The following is a 20,227-nucleotide window of genomic DNA, read 5'->3' on the forward strand; positions in this document are numbered from 1 at the left end:
GTGGGGCAAGTTGTCACAAGGTTTCAATAAGATTGAGTAGTGATTTTAGAACAGTTTCTTTTTCTTTCTTTTTTTTTTTTTTGTGAATGTTGATTTGAAACTGTCATGTAAATCCAGGTTGTTGCATTTTTATTCTTCTTAAAAGGGCTCAATTACTAAGAAATAGCCTTTGTGACTGCTTCCCAGTGTGACAACTTGCCCCTGCTTGTTTCAGTATTTGTGTGTGTGGGTGTTGTTAGGGGGTGTGACAGCAACTGCACTTCCTCCATCCAGAACCTATTCGGTCAAACCATACTTCCACCTAAACAGAGCACACGCACCGAGCTGAGGACGGTCCCTCATCCTCCTCCTCCTCCTCACAGCTGAAGATGGCGGACCCGGCCGAGTGCACCATCAAAGTCATGTGCCGTTTTCGGCCTTTAAACGGTTCGGAGGTGATGAGGGGAGACAAATACATCCCCAAATTCCAAGGAGAAGATAATGTGGTCATCGGGGTGAGTTTATAACGTGATATCACAGTGACTCTCCGCTCTGACACCCGCCTTCCATTTCCATTAGCATCCGCTAACCACCTGCAGACGTGTCCTGACACAAAATATCATCTTTAAGATCTGTTTGCGTGTAAATGTGATCGTAATGCGTATTTTAGAATTGTTCTGTGCGGGAAATGTTGCACTTGAGGCCTTCGTTCAGTAACATAATCGTAAGGAAAGGAGTTTGAAATCATCGTTAGTTCGGTGGCTAACAGCCCTCAGATGTAACGTTAATGCAGCATAATGTCAAAATATTTGATTTTGAGCTTAAAAACAGTAAAACCTAAGAGTTTTGCGCGTAATTTTGTATTTTAGTGCACTTCGAAATGGATTTTTGATGTTTAAACGGTTAAGTATCCGCTAGCTCCTGTGCTAATATGAATCGCTTTGTTTTCATTTAGAAAATCAACAAAAGCTAACTAAATATGTACGTATTTCACATTTCATACCGAAATTAAACGTTAATATGAGTTATAAATGATTACTGTGATAATACAAGTCACTGATGTCAGTCTGTTATGATTTGGCCTAACGTTACTTGAATGAACAAAGACAAGACATTTATTATGGCTTTACTATTTTTTTTATTAATTATTTTTTTTTGCTTTTTGCCTTACTATTTTTTTTATTATTCTATTAGGAACAAAGTAATTCATGTGTATTTTTAGAGCATGAAATGGAAGTCAACCCTCTTTCAATCATTTTGTTTGTTTGTTTACGGCCTGTATAATCCAAATGTTCCTACATCTCAGGTTTTAGGTTAGTTTATTAAAATATGTGTAGGTGAGGTTAAGAGTAAATGATAAATAAAGCTATTCATTATCTTATTATGAATGGCTTGAATGCACCAAAGTCTTTTCTCGGTTTTGGATGTTAGGAAAAAATGCTGGAAATTGTAGATATTGAATGGCACTAAAGTATCCTCATTCTGGCGTTTTGCATACATTTAAAGTACTCGTATGAACTCCAAATGCAGTATAGATAGGCCTATCTGTTAGAGTGAAATATAATCTTACGAGGTGTTGAGGCATGACTCAAAGTTCCCTCTTGGAGTATTTGTAGTGCGCAGCTGAGTATTAGGTGGAGCAATTTTGTGGTTTTGCTGTTGACACCGGACAGTCTGCCCCGGTCGTTTTTCTCTCATACTGTGTTAAATTGCAAAAACGCGTCTAGAATTTTTCATCCTGGCCTTCATTTCTGCAGTGACACTGTACTGTCTGCCCAACACTTAGTGCACTGACAGGTTTTGTGTGTGTGTGTGTATTTGAGAGTCGGCCAAATGAGTTTTGTCTTCCAGCTGTTTTGAGCAAGTCAGCATCAAGCACCAGAGCAGCTCTCCCAGTCTGGTGTAATGGAGCGTGCGTGTGTTGGTGTAATGGCTTTCAGCAGTTTGATAAGGTCATAAACTGGGCAGTAAATCTTGTCTGTAACGAAGGAAACCAAACCGGTCTGTCCAGCGGCACATACTAGCATCAGCATTGGGATTATGCATGTCTTGTTGTGTTGATATACGTCTCATTTCACTGTTAGTTCATAAGGGAATAAGCTGTAATTATAGCTCTTTTTATCCTTGTTTCTTCCTTTTCTCTCTTTGTCTCTACGCAAGCACAGCACACGCTCTCATGCATGTTTGAAACTAACATGTGATGATCGTTCCTGTCTCTGTGACCATTGGGAGCACAATTATAATCTCTCATTGGGAATACTGAGAGCTGTAAACAGTGCTGTTCCAATCCTGGCTGTGGAGGAGGCCTCGGGACATTCGGCTACACAAAAACACTCTTCATGTAGTCTTGTGATTGTCTGAAGACCTTAACATAAGTCATTTGAGATTCCAAAGCTGTGATGTTGTGCATTAGTAATATTTTAAATAGTCTTTGATTATGACAATGAAAATGTTTAATATTTGTAATGATGGAGGAGAAAATGTAAAATCAAAACTGTAAAATCATAAATCTCTAAAGTTTCTGCAGCATGCTGGGTAGAATTTATTGATTTATCAGGAACAGTAAATAATATATAAAAAATATAAATATATGTACATATTATATTATTAATAATGGTGCATAAATACATAAATGATAATAAAAGATTATCAGTACATTATGCACACTGTTATTTAAGGCTCATTAATTTCAGCACTTTGTGTTTGTGTCATTTGCTGATATTATGTGTACAAATAGAGGTTTGTAGATCCAAGATATCTTAATTTCTCCATTGGCAATGGAACTCCAATATAAGCCTCTAGTTAAAATGAAATTTCGATGTAGGCTTGTGTTGTGGTGGATGTGAGAGTATTGTTGTGTTAGAGGTTGGTCAGGAAGACTAATCTGTTTAGCTGTGTTACGTTCACAGCTGTTTCCTCACCTGGTTAATCTAGATCTGTGCCACAGTGGCATGGTCAGGAAATTTGCCGTTTGGACGGTTGATAAGAAGTCAGTCTGGAGTGGAGAGGACACGTCAACCAATTAGGATCATGAAGAAGTGTCCCTGCTAATGAACCGATTCATCCCTGAACTTGCTTCTGTAACCTTTAAAGTTCATTCGGTGAAGAATTTGTCAGACTGATTTAAACCAAGAAGTGCTGAAGAAACAAAAGAGATGATTCTTTTAAGAGTCATTTGTTTGTAAATCAGATTACAGTTTGTTCACTTCTACTTGTTTTTGTTTGTTTTTCCTTTCTTGCAGTATTTTTATATCTCATATTCAATGACACCGAGAGCTCATGGATAACAAATAAAGGACCATGACCCAGTTTTTATGTCATATAATCTGTATGGCTCTTCTTTCAAGCTCTTGGGTATCAAATCACCGTGTTTATTTTTTTATTTCCTAATGAGAATTAGGGAAATTTTCAAGATTAATGCTATCAAGGAAAGTTGCCATCTACCGAATAGAGATTATATTGTAAGAATATATTCATTCTCAAACTGGTAACACTTTGTCTTTTCTTGTGTCGATTATGTGTGCCTTTATCTCTATTTTAGAGATGCCCCGCTGACAAACAATGTCATCTGTGAGAAAGAGTCTCTTTTTTTGACTGTTTCTATAAGGAAGCACTATTTTCTTCTTCATATAGGCGAGTGAGTCATTTAATGATGCAGTCTAGTCCAGATGATTCATATCAGTAACTGGTTGAATTACTTGCAGACTGATTTGCTTGTTACATTTTTTATTAAAGTAAAATATGTACAGATATTTAGGTGCGTTCAGTATTATCTTGTCACATACAATTCACAAGCTCACAGTTTTTAACATTTTATATAAAATAGTAGTAGTGATTTATCAACTGTAAAAAAATCAGTTGCATACAGTTATTATGCTGTATTTGATGAGAATACCTTTGTCTTGTACATTTTTCTTGCAGATGGTGTAATTCTAGTCATTAGGCTATACCTTTAGAGAACCAGTAAAAAAATAAAAATAATTATTCTGAAATCAAGGCTGCTAATAAACACAACGTTCACTGTTAAATCTGTTTATAGCTGTACAGAGTGAGCTCATGTCTGGAAGAAGACCTCTTATAAAATGCTCTTATTGTGTTAAAACAGCTGAATCTCATACCTGATTTACTGCTGTTTGTATTAAAGGTTCGAGCCATTTGTAACTGGAGGGAAGGATATATATTTTTTAGCCTGTAGTAATGAGGTTCATGCTTAGTTTATTCTCTTAGGTGTAAGACATTTCTCAAAAAAAAAACAGCACAGGATCACATTCAACCACATTCAAAACAAAACACATTCAAGGATCAACTTTGAGGCTTATGACTGTGTGTGTACTTATATATATATATATATATATATATTTACATGCATACATTCCATGCCACAACTGACCAAGTGTCCAGTGCATGAATTAACATACTTCAGAACTGGAACTTTTCCATTTTAAAGATCCTTTTTTTAATTTGATTTGATTAGATTAAAACGATTAGATTCTGCATTCTTTAAGTGCATTCACAGGATTATTTAAATGTTTCCCTTGAATTCTTTAAATGTTTAGTCAGGGGGCAAATTACATTGCCTTTATGGTTAAAGAACCAAAGGTTATAAAGAAAAAAAACATTTGTTCATTGTTACATTCTAGTTTAAGACAGATTAGAGGCACGATTCACGAACACTCTTCAAGGTCTCCATTGATTTGTGCGTGTAGTAATTGAATGTGTATATATTTTGAAACCATTGAATCGCTATAGAAATCGTGATTCATTCGATTCTTAGAATTTTGAATCAATTACTTTCCGAGATCGGCGATTCACGATTCAAAAATCATGTTTCAAGATCGATGGATATGAATCGTCTGGGTTTGTAATTGATGCATCGAGAAAACAAGTGAATCGTTATACCCCTACACACAACACAAGGCAAGTTTATTTATATAGCACATTTCATACACAATGGTAATTCAAAGTGCTTTACATAAAAAAAAAATAATAATAATAATTTTAAAAAAAAATCACAAAAATAATATACAAGGAATTTAAAAACTTCGAAAAGGATTTAAAAATATATCAAATTAATAAAATGGGTTGCATAAAATACAGTGCGATCATTTCGGACCTTGCACAGTGCTCATTCAATAAATGCACAGCTCAACAGATGAGTTTTGAGTCTAGATTTAAATTTTGCTAATGCTTTAGCACATGAGGGTGGATTAATAATTAAAAGCAGATTCCCCTTGTTTTGTTGGACCCTTGGTATTTCTAACTGACTCAACACTCACACACAGATATATATATATATATATATATATATATATATATATCATAACAATGTATCATTTATTGTCTGTCTCTCTCTTTTCAGGGAAAGCCATATATGTTTGATCGGGTGTTTCAGTCTAACACTACTCAGGAGCAGGTTTACAACGCTTGTGCTCAGAAGATCGTTAAAGGTGAGAAAGTCCTCCAGGAGACACAACAACCAGATCATGATTCAGGAAGTAGATATAATTAATTGACTCCCAAACAAAAACTTTCATGATGCCTTTAATATTTGATCTTTAATAATGTATTTATATTAAGATATTGATATTCATCTTTTTTTTTGTATTTTGACTTAAGACACAATTGTTAAAACCTTGTGAACATTATATTGTAAGAATGTTGATTGAATTGGGTGATTCAGTTGGATTGTTTTTGCCATGTGTAAGCCATTGCTGCAGCATTAAATCATAAACAAATTATTTGTTTATTTGTATTAAACTGGAATGTTTTGCTGTGTTGTGCCCTGCAGATGTGCTTGAGGGTTATAACGGTACAATATTTGCTTATGGGCAAACCTCTTCTGGAAAAACACACACCATGGAGGTGAGAATAAACTAATTCTGAGTCTTAAAGAATTTCTTATCTTTTTTTTTTTTTTTTTTTTTTTTTTTTTAGCAACAGGCAGTATGATTTTCAACAATTAGCTATTTAAAAAAAAAGTATTGTTTTTTTGTTTTGTTTTCTTGCTGATTCTGTTTTCTTGAGATTTGCCAGTCATGACTATCAGTGCATTTATTGTACCATAAATCATCACAACAATTAAATATTTGTTTATGTGATCGTTTAGGGGAACCTGCATGATCCAGATGGCATGGGCATTATTCCACGGATCGTCCAGGATATATTCAACTACATTTACTCTATGGATGAAAACCTGGAATTCCATATCAAGGTTTGAAATGCACAAGAAATTAGGGCTAATTATTCAGTTCCCACTTTCAGAATTTATGACTTGACCAAAAGACCAAAAGTAGGAATCTTGGAGATGAAAGGAATCTTGAAATTAATCTAGATGAATCTAGATTAAAATGGCTCATTCGAATTCTGCCATCGGCATTCAGAATATGGACTGCATACGCACTGCAGACAGATTATGTGTGAAACAGGCTTGAGCAGGGCAGTAGCTGGGGTCAGCGGGGACCCGGTGAAGGTTGTATCAGTGGGCCCTGTTTGAAATTGTCTAATTTGTATGTTTGTTTATTTTTATTTATTTGTGCTATTTACACAATGTTTAAGTTTTTCAAGTTTGTAGGTGTCAAGGTACAGAAACTAAATAATTAAATGTAAAAAAGCACTGGATAGTATTCAATATAAAAATGAAATATACAATGAAGCCTACATTTATTCAGACACCTTCAACATTTCTCACATTATTACAGTTTTGCTATATATATATCTGGTGTCTGAATAATTTTTGGTTTGACTGTTAAAACTACAAAGTAGTCAAGAGCAGTGAGTGATTTTCTTTCTTTCATTTTCTTGGATTAACATTACAGCAGCCAGTAGCTAAATTAGGCTCGGTCACTTTAAGAGACCATTAACGCATCCAATATAATACACATCCCATTTTTTTTCCTCAACTGTTTACTTTCACTTGATAAATAACTGACAGTTTTTTCGAGCATTTGTCGGCACTAGAGCAAAAATAAGCAAATTCGATGTTCAAGTGTTTTGATCAAAACACTTGAAAACGCTTATTTTTAGCATCTCGAGACGCCTTCCTCTGCGTGAGCCCTGAACACCAGAACACCGCGAGCACTGAATCGGGCTCTTTCACATCTTGTTGTTTGTTTCAAACTGCGACTTGTATTTGTTCGTTCCGGTGCAAGAGGGACTTTGAGGAGAACTTTGCAGAAGAGAGCTTGGTTCAGTGTCGCTGTCCGTTAGGCTGGCTTCAACCAGTCGGTTATATAAAATATCAAGGTGAAAGTCATCATAGCTTGCTTATTGTAGACCCAGATACTAACCCAACGTTGAGAATAGATTAACGGCGATATTGTTTTTTTTATCGCCCGATAAGAGTCTCGCGTTAACGCAGCAAGTTAATGCCGAAAACGGCCCACCACTAATATATATATATATATATAGATATATATATATATATATATCTATATATATATATATCTATATATATATATATATATATATAAACAAACTTTTAAACAACAGTGTAATAATGTCAGACTGCTGGTAATGAAATTCACAGAGCTGTTCTGCATTGGCAGGTCTCCTATTTTGAGATTTACCTGGACAAGATCAGGGATTTGCTGGATGGTACGTATGACTTAATATGATAGAGATTAGATCATTTTTACATGGTTTAACTTATTAGAAATTGTTTAATCATATTAAAATTAATAATCTGTTTTTTTTTCTTCCAGTATCTAAGACCAATCTGTCAGTACATGAAGATAAGAACAGAGTTCCGTATGTAAAGGTGAGGTGTGTTTCAGTAATTAACTGTGCATGTATTAGTGAAGGAGTGGTACAAATCTCTTTCTCCATCTGCAGGGTTGTACTGAACGGTTTGTGTGTAGCCCAGAGGAAGTGATGGACACCATTGATGAAGGCAAATCCAACAGACATGTGGCTGTCACAAGTAAGCCCATGCAAATCAGTCAGACACTGCATGGCTGTTTTTAGCAGGCTGAACTTTTCCACACCTGTTGCTCTCGTTGAGTTATATTAGTTTAGACTCAGAGTAGTTTAAGGACCTTCTTTCTTATTTGTTTTATTTTGAGATGTTTATACAACTAAAAGAGTGTCCTGTTGTGTGCATGCACTTAAAGTTGAGTGGAAATGGAAACGTATTCTTTCTCTGTGGTGCGTGTCAGACATGAACGAGCACAGCTCCAGGAGTCACAGTATCTTCCTGATAAACGTCAAGCAAGAGAACACGCAGACGGAGCAGAAACTGAGCGGGAAACTTTACCTTGTGGATTTAGCAGGAAGTGAGAAGGTAATATTTCTGCTTCTCGCTTTTCACTTCCGTTTTCCCTATTTCACTTCTTCTGTCTATTTTTTTTTTTAACCCATTCACAAGAAGTTTTACCTCTGTTATTTATTCACAGCTGGTTTCACTTCAGGACCCATAATAGTATATGTGATGTAGTTGCTTATTAATATTTCATTTGTGGCGGCACTGGCTCTGATTTCATGTTTTCGACTGCAGGTCAGTAAAACTGGAGCAGAGGGAGCTGTGTTGGATGAAGCCAAAAACATTAACAAATCTCTTTCCGCTCTGGGAAACGTCATCTCTGCTCTGGCAGAAGGAACGGTAGGTGTGATGTACAGTCGGACAGTTGTACATTTCACTGCCCTGCATCATATTTGCTAAATGCAATCCAACGCTTGATTCGTACTAATTTTGGGGTGCCGATTCCAATGAGAGAGCGTTTGTCTCAAGCACCTTTATTACAAAATGTGATATGCTATTGTTATTAGGGATGGGCATTCGATTAAATTTTCTTAGTCGATCGTCGGGAGAATTAACGATCGACTATCGATTAATCATTAATATTTTTTATAATATAATTATTTATTTTTTATAATAAAAAAATGCAATGAATACAAAAATACAGCGTGTTTTTCCTCGGTGAGACCTTTATTACAAGATCAATTTGTGGCAGACAGTTAAACTACGTTCAGGCAAACCGAACATATATCCGCGTGCATATGCAGTGCTCTAAAGCAGCGGAACCTGCAGCTGCTAGCAGGCGTTCTTAAACAGAGACCTCATTTGTTCCAAAATAATAATAATGATAAAAGAATCATGTTAAACAATAACATTAAAAAAACATTATAATACTTAGATCTGAAAGATTTTGTTAAAATGTAACTCAAAACTATCCAAGCCAGAAGAAAAGGCCAGATATTAGCCTTCCTAACAATTACGCTAACGTAACAAATTATGCTACTTAAAGCCTCATGAAAAATAACTTTAATAACTAGCATACAACTTCTGCACGAGTCTACGAATTTTTGCTGAGAAATACCGCATGTTAACATGATCTGGTGTCAGACGCGACCGCAACCATGGTGACCGTCAGTCCAGCCGCCGAAAACACCCGCTCTGAGGGAACTGACGTTGCCGGGATGCACAGGTACATCATTTGAGTCGTGGCCGAGTTGTACTTAAACACCCCATCGCAATGTTTGCAGTTAACTAGTTCGCTTTTTAAATCAAAATGGTCCCACGCCACACTTCGCCGTTACATCTTCATGATTATTCTTTGAAATCAAAACGGAAGATCACAGATAACCGAGTAGGGTGTCAAATATTGCACCCTGGTGGTAAAATATTTAATTGCTGCCACACAGTGAAATTCATTTAATTGCTTCAAGACTCGCACTACGCAACGCAACCTGCATTAGATTAAAAAAAATGCTTTAGATTAATCGATAACAAATTAACATGATCGAGGAAAATCTTAACGATCAATTATCGATCGTCGATTAATCATGCCCATCCCTAATTGTTATATAAAACCAGTTAGGTGAAGAAGTTTCGTATTATCCCTTAATCACCAGATAAACTGCTACAAATACATAATTTAGAGCCAAATTGCAACTGTTTGTTCAGTTTTTAGCCGATTCCCACATTAATGATTCTGGAGATATTATTTAATGCATTATCCTGATTGCAAGGTTATAATTATGGAAGAAAATTAAGATGTTGCTCAGATTTTTCTGCTGCATCTGTGGGTGTTTTAATACATCCAAACAGCAACAGAAAATTACAGAATAAAAATAACTTATAACAACTTATTTATAACTTGTATATGCAAAGTTCATTGTATGTTTATGTATGTTTATTTTATGTTCTGATAAATACATTAAAGCTGATACATGTATTTATAATATTATATATATATATATATATATATATATATATATATATATATATATGGAAAAAAAACTGTACATGATAAAAAAAAAAAAGTAATATATTTTTGAACTCTGCATTGGATAATAATATGCCTTTTTAGTAATACAGCAGAAAGTTAGTTTTTTCTTAGATAGAAGGCTAATGAATGAATATTTCTTTGCCCTGTCAGACGTACATTCCCTACAGAGACAGTAAGATGACGAGGATCTTGCAGGATTCGCTGGGGGGAAACTGCAGGACCACTATAGTGATCTGCTGCTCTCCATCCTCCTTCAACGAGGCCGAGACCAAAACTACGCTCATGTTCGGACAGAGGTGATGAGATACACACACACTGAGAGTTTTAACGAAACTTTTGTTTTGAGCGCTAAGTAATTCTTTTTTTTCTGTTTTCAGAGCAAAGACCATCAAGAACACCGTGTGTGTGAACGTGGAGCTGACTGCTGAGCAGTGGAAGAAGAAATATGAGAAGGAGAAAGAGAAGAACAAGACCCTAAAGAACACCATCACCTGGCTGGAGAACGAGCTCAACCGCTGGAGGAACGGTACTGTGACGACACACACGCTTCCTACTCATTCAGCTGTGTTCAGTGATAACTGCACACAACCGAACTGTGTTTTGTGTGTGTTTTAGGTGAGAGTGTTCCCACTGAGGAGCAGTACGATAAGGAGAAGGCAAACGCTGATGTTCTGGCCCTGGATAATGTGATGAATAATGATAAATTCACCTCGTCTCCCAGCATGCCCGGCCTTAAATTCACTGACGCGGAGCGTGATAAGTGTGAGGCTGAATTGGCCAAACTTTTCAAACAGCTTGATGATAAGGTAAGATGAACCACTGATGCTTTTGCCATTTATGGCCATTTTGAGATATTTGGCAATTTCCAGATTTAACACTTTTATCTAACAAGGATGTCTTAAATTGATCAAATGTGACCGTAAAGAGTTTTCTGTTTTTTAATGAATGCTGTCCTTTTGATCTTTCTATTGAAAAAATCTTGACGAAAATAACATGTATATCACAATTCCCACAAAAAGTTTAAGCAGCACAACTGTTTTCAATATTAATAATAATCAGAAAGCAAATGGGCAGCATATTAGAATGATTCCTCAAGGATCATGTTACAGTGAAGACTGGAGGAATGGTGCTGAAAATTCAGCTTTTACCGTATTTTTCGGACTATAAGTCGCACCTGAGTATAAGTTGCATCAGTCCAAAACTACGTCATGATGAGGAAAAACACATATATAAGCCACACTGGACTATAAGTCTCATTTATTTAGAACCAAGAGAAAATGTTAGTCTACAGCCGCGAGAGGGCGCTCTATGTCTTCAGTGTAGATTACAGGAGCACTGAGCAGCATAGAGCGCCCCCTAGCGGCCATAGACGATAATGTTTTCTATTGGTTCATTTCTCTTAGTTCATTTCTCTTGGTTCATGTCAAATTAATTTTGATAAATAAGTCGCACCTGACTATAAGTCGCAGGACCAACCAAACTATGAAAAAAAGTGTGACTTATAGTCCGGAAAACACGCTAATTAAAGGAATAAAATACATTTTAAAATCTCTTCAAGTAGAAAACATTAAAATAGGGTTACTCTGATTGTTCCGCTACTGATCAATATCGGACAATAATCACTTTGGGATGTTCAATCGGTGGTCTCTAAAAAGACCGATCTTAAAAAAAAAAAAAAACGATTTCAAGCTCATGACGCACCTGCCTTGAGAGGTAAGGCACCGTCTCAGTGAAGTTGTTGAATGCCGAAGGTGAAGTAAAATTTATATGTCTTCATTAAATAGCTTCTAAAGTAATTTGTAAACTTTCTGTGAGAAATTATTTGACAAAAATCGTGATCGAGATTTTCTCTCATAATGTGCAAATGGCTTCAAATCACAACTATTGTCTGCACTAAGTGAGCTGCACAGTTGACACAGGAATTGTCACTTGCACAATTGAGGCAGTGTCGCATCGTCACTAAAGTTCATAATTTTTTTTTTTTTATTTCCAGTATTTAAACCATTCAGCGCTCGCGTGCTCTCATTCATTACATTCATTCTGTGTTTCTCTCACTCCCTGCTGTCTGCTTTTAGGATGATGAGATAAATCAGCAGTCTCAGCTGGCTGAGAAACTCAAGCAGCAGATGTTGGATCAGGAAGAGGTCAGACTCAAACACGAACCACACATCAGATTTACCTTATTTTCCCATTATTAAGAAGAGTGTCCTGTCTACTAGTTGGCTGTGAATTATCTAGAGACTAAAAACTTAGGAGCTGGGGTTTACCCTTTGCCATTAAAAGCTATAAATAATAAATAACGTTCTGGTCTAGTGCACGTGCTCCTTACATGTTGTGTTGAGTTCCCATCACGTTCCCCTCTTCTCTCTCCTCAATAATTTGACACGGATGATCCGACACAAAAATCTTTGTGTTGTAGCTGCTGGTCTCAACGCGAAGGGACCATGACAACCTGCAGGCGGAGCTCACCCGTCTTCAGATGGAGAACGAGGCGTCTAAAGAGGAGGTGAAGGAGGTGCTGCAGGCCCTGGAGGAGCTCGCAGTCAACTATGATCAGAAGAGTCAGGAGGTGGAGGACAAGACCAAGGAGTTTGAAGCCCTGAATGAAGAGCTCAACCAGAAATCTGTGAGGAGAAAACACTACTCTCTTCACTATTGTTTCATTCACCTTCACCAAAAAGTTGTGATTTTCTTTTGCCTGCTTTTTGTCTAGACATCAAGTTAGATTTGAATCTTTAGAAGACACATAAAATCTAATGTTGTCAAGTAATAGTAATTATAATAATGTTCATGATGTATAATTAACAATACGAAAGATAAACCATTAATTATTATATATAAAATTGTGTAGTAATATATGTAACGTGACCGGGTAACTAGAATGTCTTGGGACTGGTTGCTGATCTGAGCTGTGTGTTGTTGCAGAGCGTTCTTGCATCCATCGACTCTGAGCTGCAGAAACTGAAGGAAATGACCAACCATCAGAAGAAGAGAGTCACGGAGATGATGTCATCGCTGCTTAAAGACCTGGCAGAGATTGGCATCGCCGTAGGCAGCAATGACATTAAGGTAAAAAGGCAGCAAAAAAAAAAAAACTTAAGTTCTTGTAATAGCCTCTCTTTCACATTTTATATACATACCGTATTTTTCGGACTAGAAGTCGCACCTGAGTATAAGTCGCATCAGTCCAAAAATATGTCATGATGAATTAAAAAACATTTATAAGTCGCACTGGAATATAAGTCGCATTTATTTAGAACCAAGCACCAAGAGAAAACATTACCATCTACAGCCACGAGAGGGCGCTCAATGTCTTCAGTGTAGACTACAGGAGAACTGAGCAGCATAGAGCGCCCTCTGGCTGCTGGAGACGGTAGTGTTTTCTATTGGTTCATTTCTCTTGGTTCATGTCAAATAAATTTTGATAAATAAGTCACACCTAACTATAAGTCGCAGGAACAGCCAAACTATGAAAAAAAATGGAAAAAAAATGTGACTTCTAGCCCGGAAAATGTGGTACATATTTTTTTTCCTTTATGAAACTTTTTTTCCTTTAATATTTTGTCTCTTCATCTTTGCTTGTTATATTCCTGTTTTAACTGTTCACCCTCTTCTCTAACCTCAACGATTTCTTCCTTTCTCTGTCCTCGTGTTGTCACCGCAGCATGAGGGTGGAGGTCTCATTGATGAAGAGTTCACCGTGGCTCGTCTGTACATCAGTAAGATGAAGTCGGAGGTGAAGACTCTGGTGAAGCGCAGCAAACAGCTGGAAAGCGTTCAGGCTGAGAGCAACAAGAAGATGGATGAGAACGAGAAAGAGCTCGCTGCCTGCCAGCTCCGTATCTCTCAGGTAAATGCAAGAGTAGTTCATCCAAAAGTCTTCGAACATTTCAAACCTGTTTTAGTTTCTTTAGTTTTAGAGCGCTCACGCAGCTCTTCGTCTAGTTAAAGCATAATTATGTTTATTAGATCATTAATGTATGACTGTAGCTAAATGGAAACACCACATGCTCTCCATTACAACACTAGAAGGAAGCTTTAAAAAGATCCTGAGATTTATTTCTTTTTGTTTACAGTATGAAGCAAAGATCAAGTCCCTGACGGAGTACCTGCAAAACATTGAACACAAGAAGAGACAGCTAGAGGAGAACGTAGACTCTCTCAATGAGGAACTGGTCAAACTCAGCACACAGGGTACAAATACACAAGCATGCTTTTTTTTTTTTCTTTTCTCTTATAAATGCATTTTGATACCCATTTAAAAAACAGTGTGGGTCAGACAGACCAACTTTTACTGCCCTCTTGTGGTGAGACTGTGTTTGTGTGTAAAATAAGTTTTTTATTTTTCCCTGTGCAGAGAAAGTTAATACAATGGAGAAGGAGAATGAGATACAAAGTGCTAATGTCAAGGTAAGCATTTTATAACAACATAATAACATTTTGCTCATTGAACTATGTACTGTTTATATATTTTCTTTCAGGTGAATCATTTAGATTGCAAGATTCAGAAAGGGGGCTTTTAAGAGATGTTTCATTTATTTTAAAAGAGAGTTTGTAATTCATAGTTTCTTTTTCTGCACGTTTGGACAGGATGCCGTTGAGCAGCAGATTCAGAACCACAGAGAAGCTCATCAGAAACAGCTGAGCAACCTGAGAGACGAGCTGGAGACCAAAGAGAAACTCATCACTGAACTGCAGGAGTAAGACATAAACATACACATCTTCAGGTACTGAATCAAGGCCACATGGGCTCATTTATCCTTTGTTTTCTGGCTACAGTCAGAACCAGAAGATCATGTTGGAGCAAGAGCGCTTGAAGGTGGAGCATGAGAAACTCAAAACCACTGACCAGGAGAAGAGCCGCAAACTGCACGAGCTCACGTACGACACACATTGATAATGAAGACGTTTGAGTAGATGCACATGTGCCAAAAATGGGTCTGGTATGCTAATGCTCAAATATGTTTACAGGGTGATGCAGGACAGAAGGGAACAGGCCAGACAGGATCTCAAAGGCCTGGAGGAGACAGTGGTAGGTCATTTTCTTCATGTTTCTTGCATCTTGGTCTGCATGTGTGCACGCTCTGATCGCTCTCTTCTCCTCAGGCCAAAGAGCTACAGACTCTTCATAACCTGAGGAAACTCTTTGTTCAGGATCTGGCCACACGGGTGAAGAAGGTACAACCATTGCGTACACATTCTTCTCTTAATTTCTCCTGATAATTACATAGTTTCAATGTGGATAAGTTACTATTAAAAGCTTAACATTGGACTTTTGATGGTTTTCTAGGTTCTTGAGTATAGGTGTCTTTTTTAAAACACATTTTCCGTTGATTAATTTCCTGTTGAAGTTTAAATTTATTTGTAATATTTTACATTTAATTATTTATTTGTTATAATTCTTAAATGATTGTATGATTTATTTTACTTGAAGTTTAAAATTTGTGACAATTATGTTTTTATTACTGTTATTAGAATTTTATTACACTTTTTATTTACCTTTAATTTTTATTGATTATCCTTTTATTCTTTTTTTTTTTTTTTTTTTTTTTTAGGGCTAGTAGCCTTTAGTTTACATCGCTGCCATCAAAGCTAATGGATGTCATAAACTCCAGTTATGGCTTTATTGACATGCCTGAATTATGCATTAACATATTTTTCAGAGTGCAGAGATTGACTCCGATGACACTGGTGGCAGTGCGGCACAAAAACAGAAGATCTCGTTCCTTGAGAACAACCTTGAGCAGCTCACTAAAGTGCACAAGCAGGTGAACACACACTCAGAACATCAACATGGGTGTGCTCCCAAAACACACATGCTTACTGTGGTCCTTCGTTCCTTTGTCCAGCTGGTGCGTGATAACGCTGACCTGCGCTGTGAGCTGCCCAAGCTGGAGAAGCGCCTGCGGGCGACAGCGGAGCGCGTGAAGGCTCTGGAGTCTGCGCTCAAAGAGGCCAAAGAGAACGCAGCCCGTGACCGCAAACGCTACCAACAGGAGGTGGACCGCATTAAAGAGGCCGTCAGAGCCAAGAACATGGCCCGCAGAGGACACTCCGCACAGATCGGTTAGCACACACATAAGTGTATAATAAATTCCAGCCTTCTGTCTTTTAAGAGCGATTTTTGATTGATAGATTTAGTAGAACAGCTTAATAATAATCAAAAGTTGTTTTCTGTCTTGACTAACTATTAATTTCCTCCTATCACAGCCAAGCCAATCAGACCCGGTCAGCCCCCTGTCGCCTCACCCACCCACCCCAATGTCAACCGCTCAGGGGCGGGGCTCTTCCAGAACAACCAATCAGTGGGCATCCGTGGTGGAGGCGTAGTCAAACAGTAAAATAAGTGAGTACATGCTGCGAATAGGTCAAATGGGTTAGTAAAATGGGAAAAAGGGTCTTCTTTTTCACCCTCTCTCTCTCTCTCTCTCTCTTTCTCACTTTTTCCAGCTGTTGAATGCTGAATTTAACCCCAGTAGCCCCAGCTGAAGCTGATATCATCCCAAAAAGCTGAACAGGCATTCCACAGCACGGGAGGGTTCAATACTATACATATGAAAATGAATATAAGTATATATGTGTATGAAACATGAAATAATATCACCGTCTCTGGGCTGTACAGATGTTCCTCCATTCTGATCTCTTATATCTTCCCTTTAAAAATGTAAAGGAAAAAAAAAATCAGGCTTTTTGCACCAGTGGAAACGTGTGTAACTAGCGTGTGTCTCTTCACTCTTGCACAGTAGGTTTCTGCTCACATCCCGCTCTCCACGTCCCTCACTGTGCCAAGTTGAATGTATTACAAAATTGCAAAAGAATAAAAAAGGCAGAAATTAATGAAAAATGGGAAAAGAACAAACAAACAAAGAAAACAAAAAACCTACTATTTGAGCCTTATTTATGTGCGTTCTCATTTTGGGTTTGTTTAGAGAGTTTGCTTGTTCTCTCTTGCTTTGAGAAACTTCTATTGAACATTTCACCTAAATACGTGAGATAAACACTACAGTTGAACTGTATATATGAACCATTGAACTAGTTTTTGTAGTGATGTTCAGAAGAAAGATTTAAATTATGATGAAAGGGTCGTCTGAAAGTAGACTAACGAGATGCAGCCTTTTAGTTCTCATTTCATGGAACTGCTTGATGTAGAAGCACCTGAGCTGCAGGTATATTTAAAGCACTGTACAAACACAAAACAAGTAATCATTGTTACGAAGTAAAGAGCTGTGTATGTCACAGCCTGAGCTTTTAGATGAGTTGTAGCTAGGTTAATAATAATACTAATGTCATGTGCTCATTTCAATATTTAACTTCAGTTCTCACGGCTTAAACAGGTAGAGTTTGTTGTATCGATGCTGCTCCGTAGCTCAATAATCATGTGTGTGGAATTTTTCTCTTAGTTTTTCCAAAAATATTCCCAGGCAAGGTTGCGGTTACATTGTTTTTAGTAGGCAGGGAACCTAGTTTTTAATTTTAGAGATTGTTGACCCAACAATGAACACTTAGATTATTATGTATTCATCCACATGCCGTTCCAAACCTGCTAGACTTTTCTTTCATCCTACATGAAAGGATATCCCAACGTTTGCATTTTTCCTGTTTTATTTTAATTTTTTTAATTAGAAGGCATAGACATAGACAATTTCATGCTCCAGAATATCACAAAATACCATTCAGAGATTTTAATTTCACGTCTTCTTAAGTCAATATTCACTTCAGATCTTGCCCTTCGTGCTTTGTCATTTGATTGAGATGTAATAACATTCGGCATCATTGACATCACACCTGCCACAACATGACAACATGCATTATTTGAGGAAATTAGATTTTCATAGGTTTGTCTTATTTAGTTTTTGGAAATCCTTTTCACTACTTGTTATTATTTTACAGAAAAGCTACATTTATTAGGGTTTGGGACTGCATGAGAGTTGAGTAAATGGTGACAAAGGTTTCATATTTGGGTAATGGGAAATGATCACATCCCGTCCTTGTCCCCTTTAGAGACAAAGGTTAGTTTTACACCTTGTATAGTGTCATTTTGTGGTTTTGTTGGAGCGCGGTTTGTGCAATGGTCAGACAGCCATTGAATTCACAATGTACCTACACTCCTGAGTTTTTACCTTTTGATTTGACTTGTGTTTTGGTACAGTTTAGTCCATTATAGGGTTCATATTTTGAAGTTTTGCGATTTGAATCTTCAGTGGTTGGAGCATTGCAAACAACCCAGGGAAACCCATACATCATTTAGTTCTGGCGATTGTGGTTTTGGTTGCCTTGTGTTTTTGCGTTTGGCTTATATAGACCTGCTGATTGGCTCTCTACAGTTCAAATGCTTTTCATTCAGCACGACGTTACTGCCTTTCATTCACTAATGTTAATGGGTGGGGCTTATTTAATGGTGGGTGGGGTTTATTTAATCATTTTAGGTCATGTTTTCATTTTGTTGCACTTGCAACTAGGTAATGTTTTATTTATTTCTGTTTTATTATAGACTAGGGATTTTGCAGTTGAGTTTCTTTTGTCTATCTTTTTTGAAGTATATATATATTCCAGTGTACTTGTTTTCCATTGTCCTCTGGTTTTCCATGTATTTGGATCCAGATCCTACTAGGTGTCTTGTCAATGACTGTAGTACTGTAGCGGCGGGATATTGAAGATGGTGTTTTATGACCTCTTGTGTGCAATATGAGTCTGGTGTCGTGCAAGTTTCGCTGTACTGAAGAAAAGCGACGGCACTCAACAGTTCTCCAGTTTTATTTCATTGTTTAATGCTCATTTGTCTAACGCTTGTCTTGTTCGCCGCATTTAATCTTTTAAAAGCACTTTAAAATATTACCATCTCATTTGAAAAACGCACTTGGAGAAAACTTGCATCTCAAACATCAAATTTCTCACTGAATCCTGTAATTATTGTTATTGAGGAGCTACAGCCGGAGGTCATGTGATTTGAAGACTGTATCATTGTTTTTTTGTATTTTATTTTGCCTTGAATCTGCATTTTTAACATTTGCCGGGGAAAACAGTTGCTCTGTTTAAATGACTCTAAAGGAAAGATGTAATTGTGCTCAGATAATGTGTACAGTTGGCTCTTCAGAGTGTAGATTGAATTGCTGTGTATATTTCCTTTAGTTGCTTACTGTAGGCAAGTTTTCACCCTTGACATGAAACGCAAATAAAGTATAAGGTAAAACACACGGAGTATGTTTGGTTTTGCTCTTGAGAGTTGCATGCTAAGCTATCATCTTTTTTTGTAGATGTAGAACCACGTGTAGCCATATGTCCACAGGCTTATAGGAAAAAAAAAATGATTGGAACTAATTACATTTTAATTTAGTTACTTTGATCAATGTGTGTAAGGACCATGTGGGGGAAGCATTGAAAAAGAAATGCAGTTTTCTTCTATTTATCAAGCCTGGGCTTGTTAAAAAGATAAAAACTTTTAAAAGATTAAAAGATAAAACGGTTTTGATACATATTCTACCTAAGTGTGTCTATGTATTTTTACATACTTTTAAAAACATAAACATACTGTAAAGACCTCTCTCTTTCTCATATATGTATACGTGTATATATAAAATATTATGGAAATGCAGAATTTTTTATTTCTGATTTGCTTCTCAAGAAAATTTTTATCCATGTTGAAGAAAATTATATAAAAGTAGTTTTGCTGCTTTGTTTTTTTTATCATATATTACTAATTTTTGAAACAATAAAATAATTTGATAAACTTTACCATGCACATTTAAAATAAAAATAGGGAAAATTACACTTAATTGCTTTGTTTTCATTAATTTCACAAATGTTTCAGAAAGGACTTGACAGATAAACAGAGGAACACGTTGCTTCTGTCAGTGTGGTGAAATTTTGCATTGGTGCAGATTAAATTGATTGGGATTTGACTGATGTTAGAGCACTTGAGGAAAGTGGTATCACTTTACACTTTAATGCCAGTACACACACACACACACACTTGTGACTCAGCAACACTCTTGCCCTACGATCTGCACCAAGCAAAACTCTCC

At 36.8% G+C, this 20,227-nt stretch overlaps 1 protein-coding gene across 1 annotated transcript; it reads left to right on the forward strand.

Moving 5' to 3' along the window:
* The first annotated feature begins 275 nt into the window (after positions 1-275).
* Positions 276-19,399, forward strand: LOC113079795 (kinesin-1 heavy chain-like). The gene is made up of 26 exons (XM_026252017.1): positions 276-494; positions 5,339-5,426; positions 5,768-5,841; positions 6,086-6,190; positions 7,524-7,572; positions 7,680-7,735; positions 7,810-7,897; positions 8,133-8,257; positions 8,471-8,575; positions 10,356-10,501; positions 10,583-10,731; positions 10,821-11,011; positions 12,281-12,349; positions 12,625-12,831; positions 13,131-13,274; positions 13,870-14,055; positions 14,282-14,399; positions 14,563-14,615; positions 14,796-14,905; positions 14,985-15,086; positions 15,177-15,237; positions 15,312-15,383; positions 15,869-15,973; positions 16,055-16,271; positions 16,416-16,551; positions 16,656-19,399. Exons 1-25 carry the CDS (start codon positions 369-371, stop codon positions 16,544-16,546), a joined length of 2,877 nt encoding a protein of 958 aa, XP_026107802.1. The 5' UTR covers positions 276-368; the 3' UTR covers positions 16,547-16,551; positions 16,656-19,399.
* Positions 19,400-20,227: the final 828 nt, after the last annotated feature.

This window comes from Carassius auratus, unplaced genomic scaffold, assembly GCF_003368295.1.
Source record: "Carassius auratus strain Wakin unplaced genomic scaffold, ASM336829v1 scaf_tig00029225, whole genome shotgun sequence".
Taxonomy (NCBI): Eukaryota; Metazoa; Chordata; class Actinopteri; order Cypriniformes; family Cyprinidae; genus Carassius; species Carassius auratus.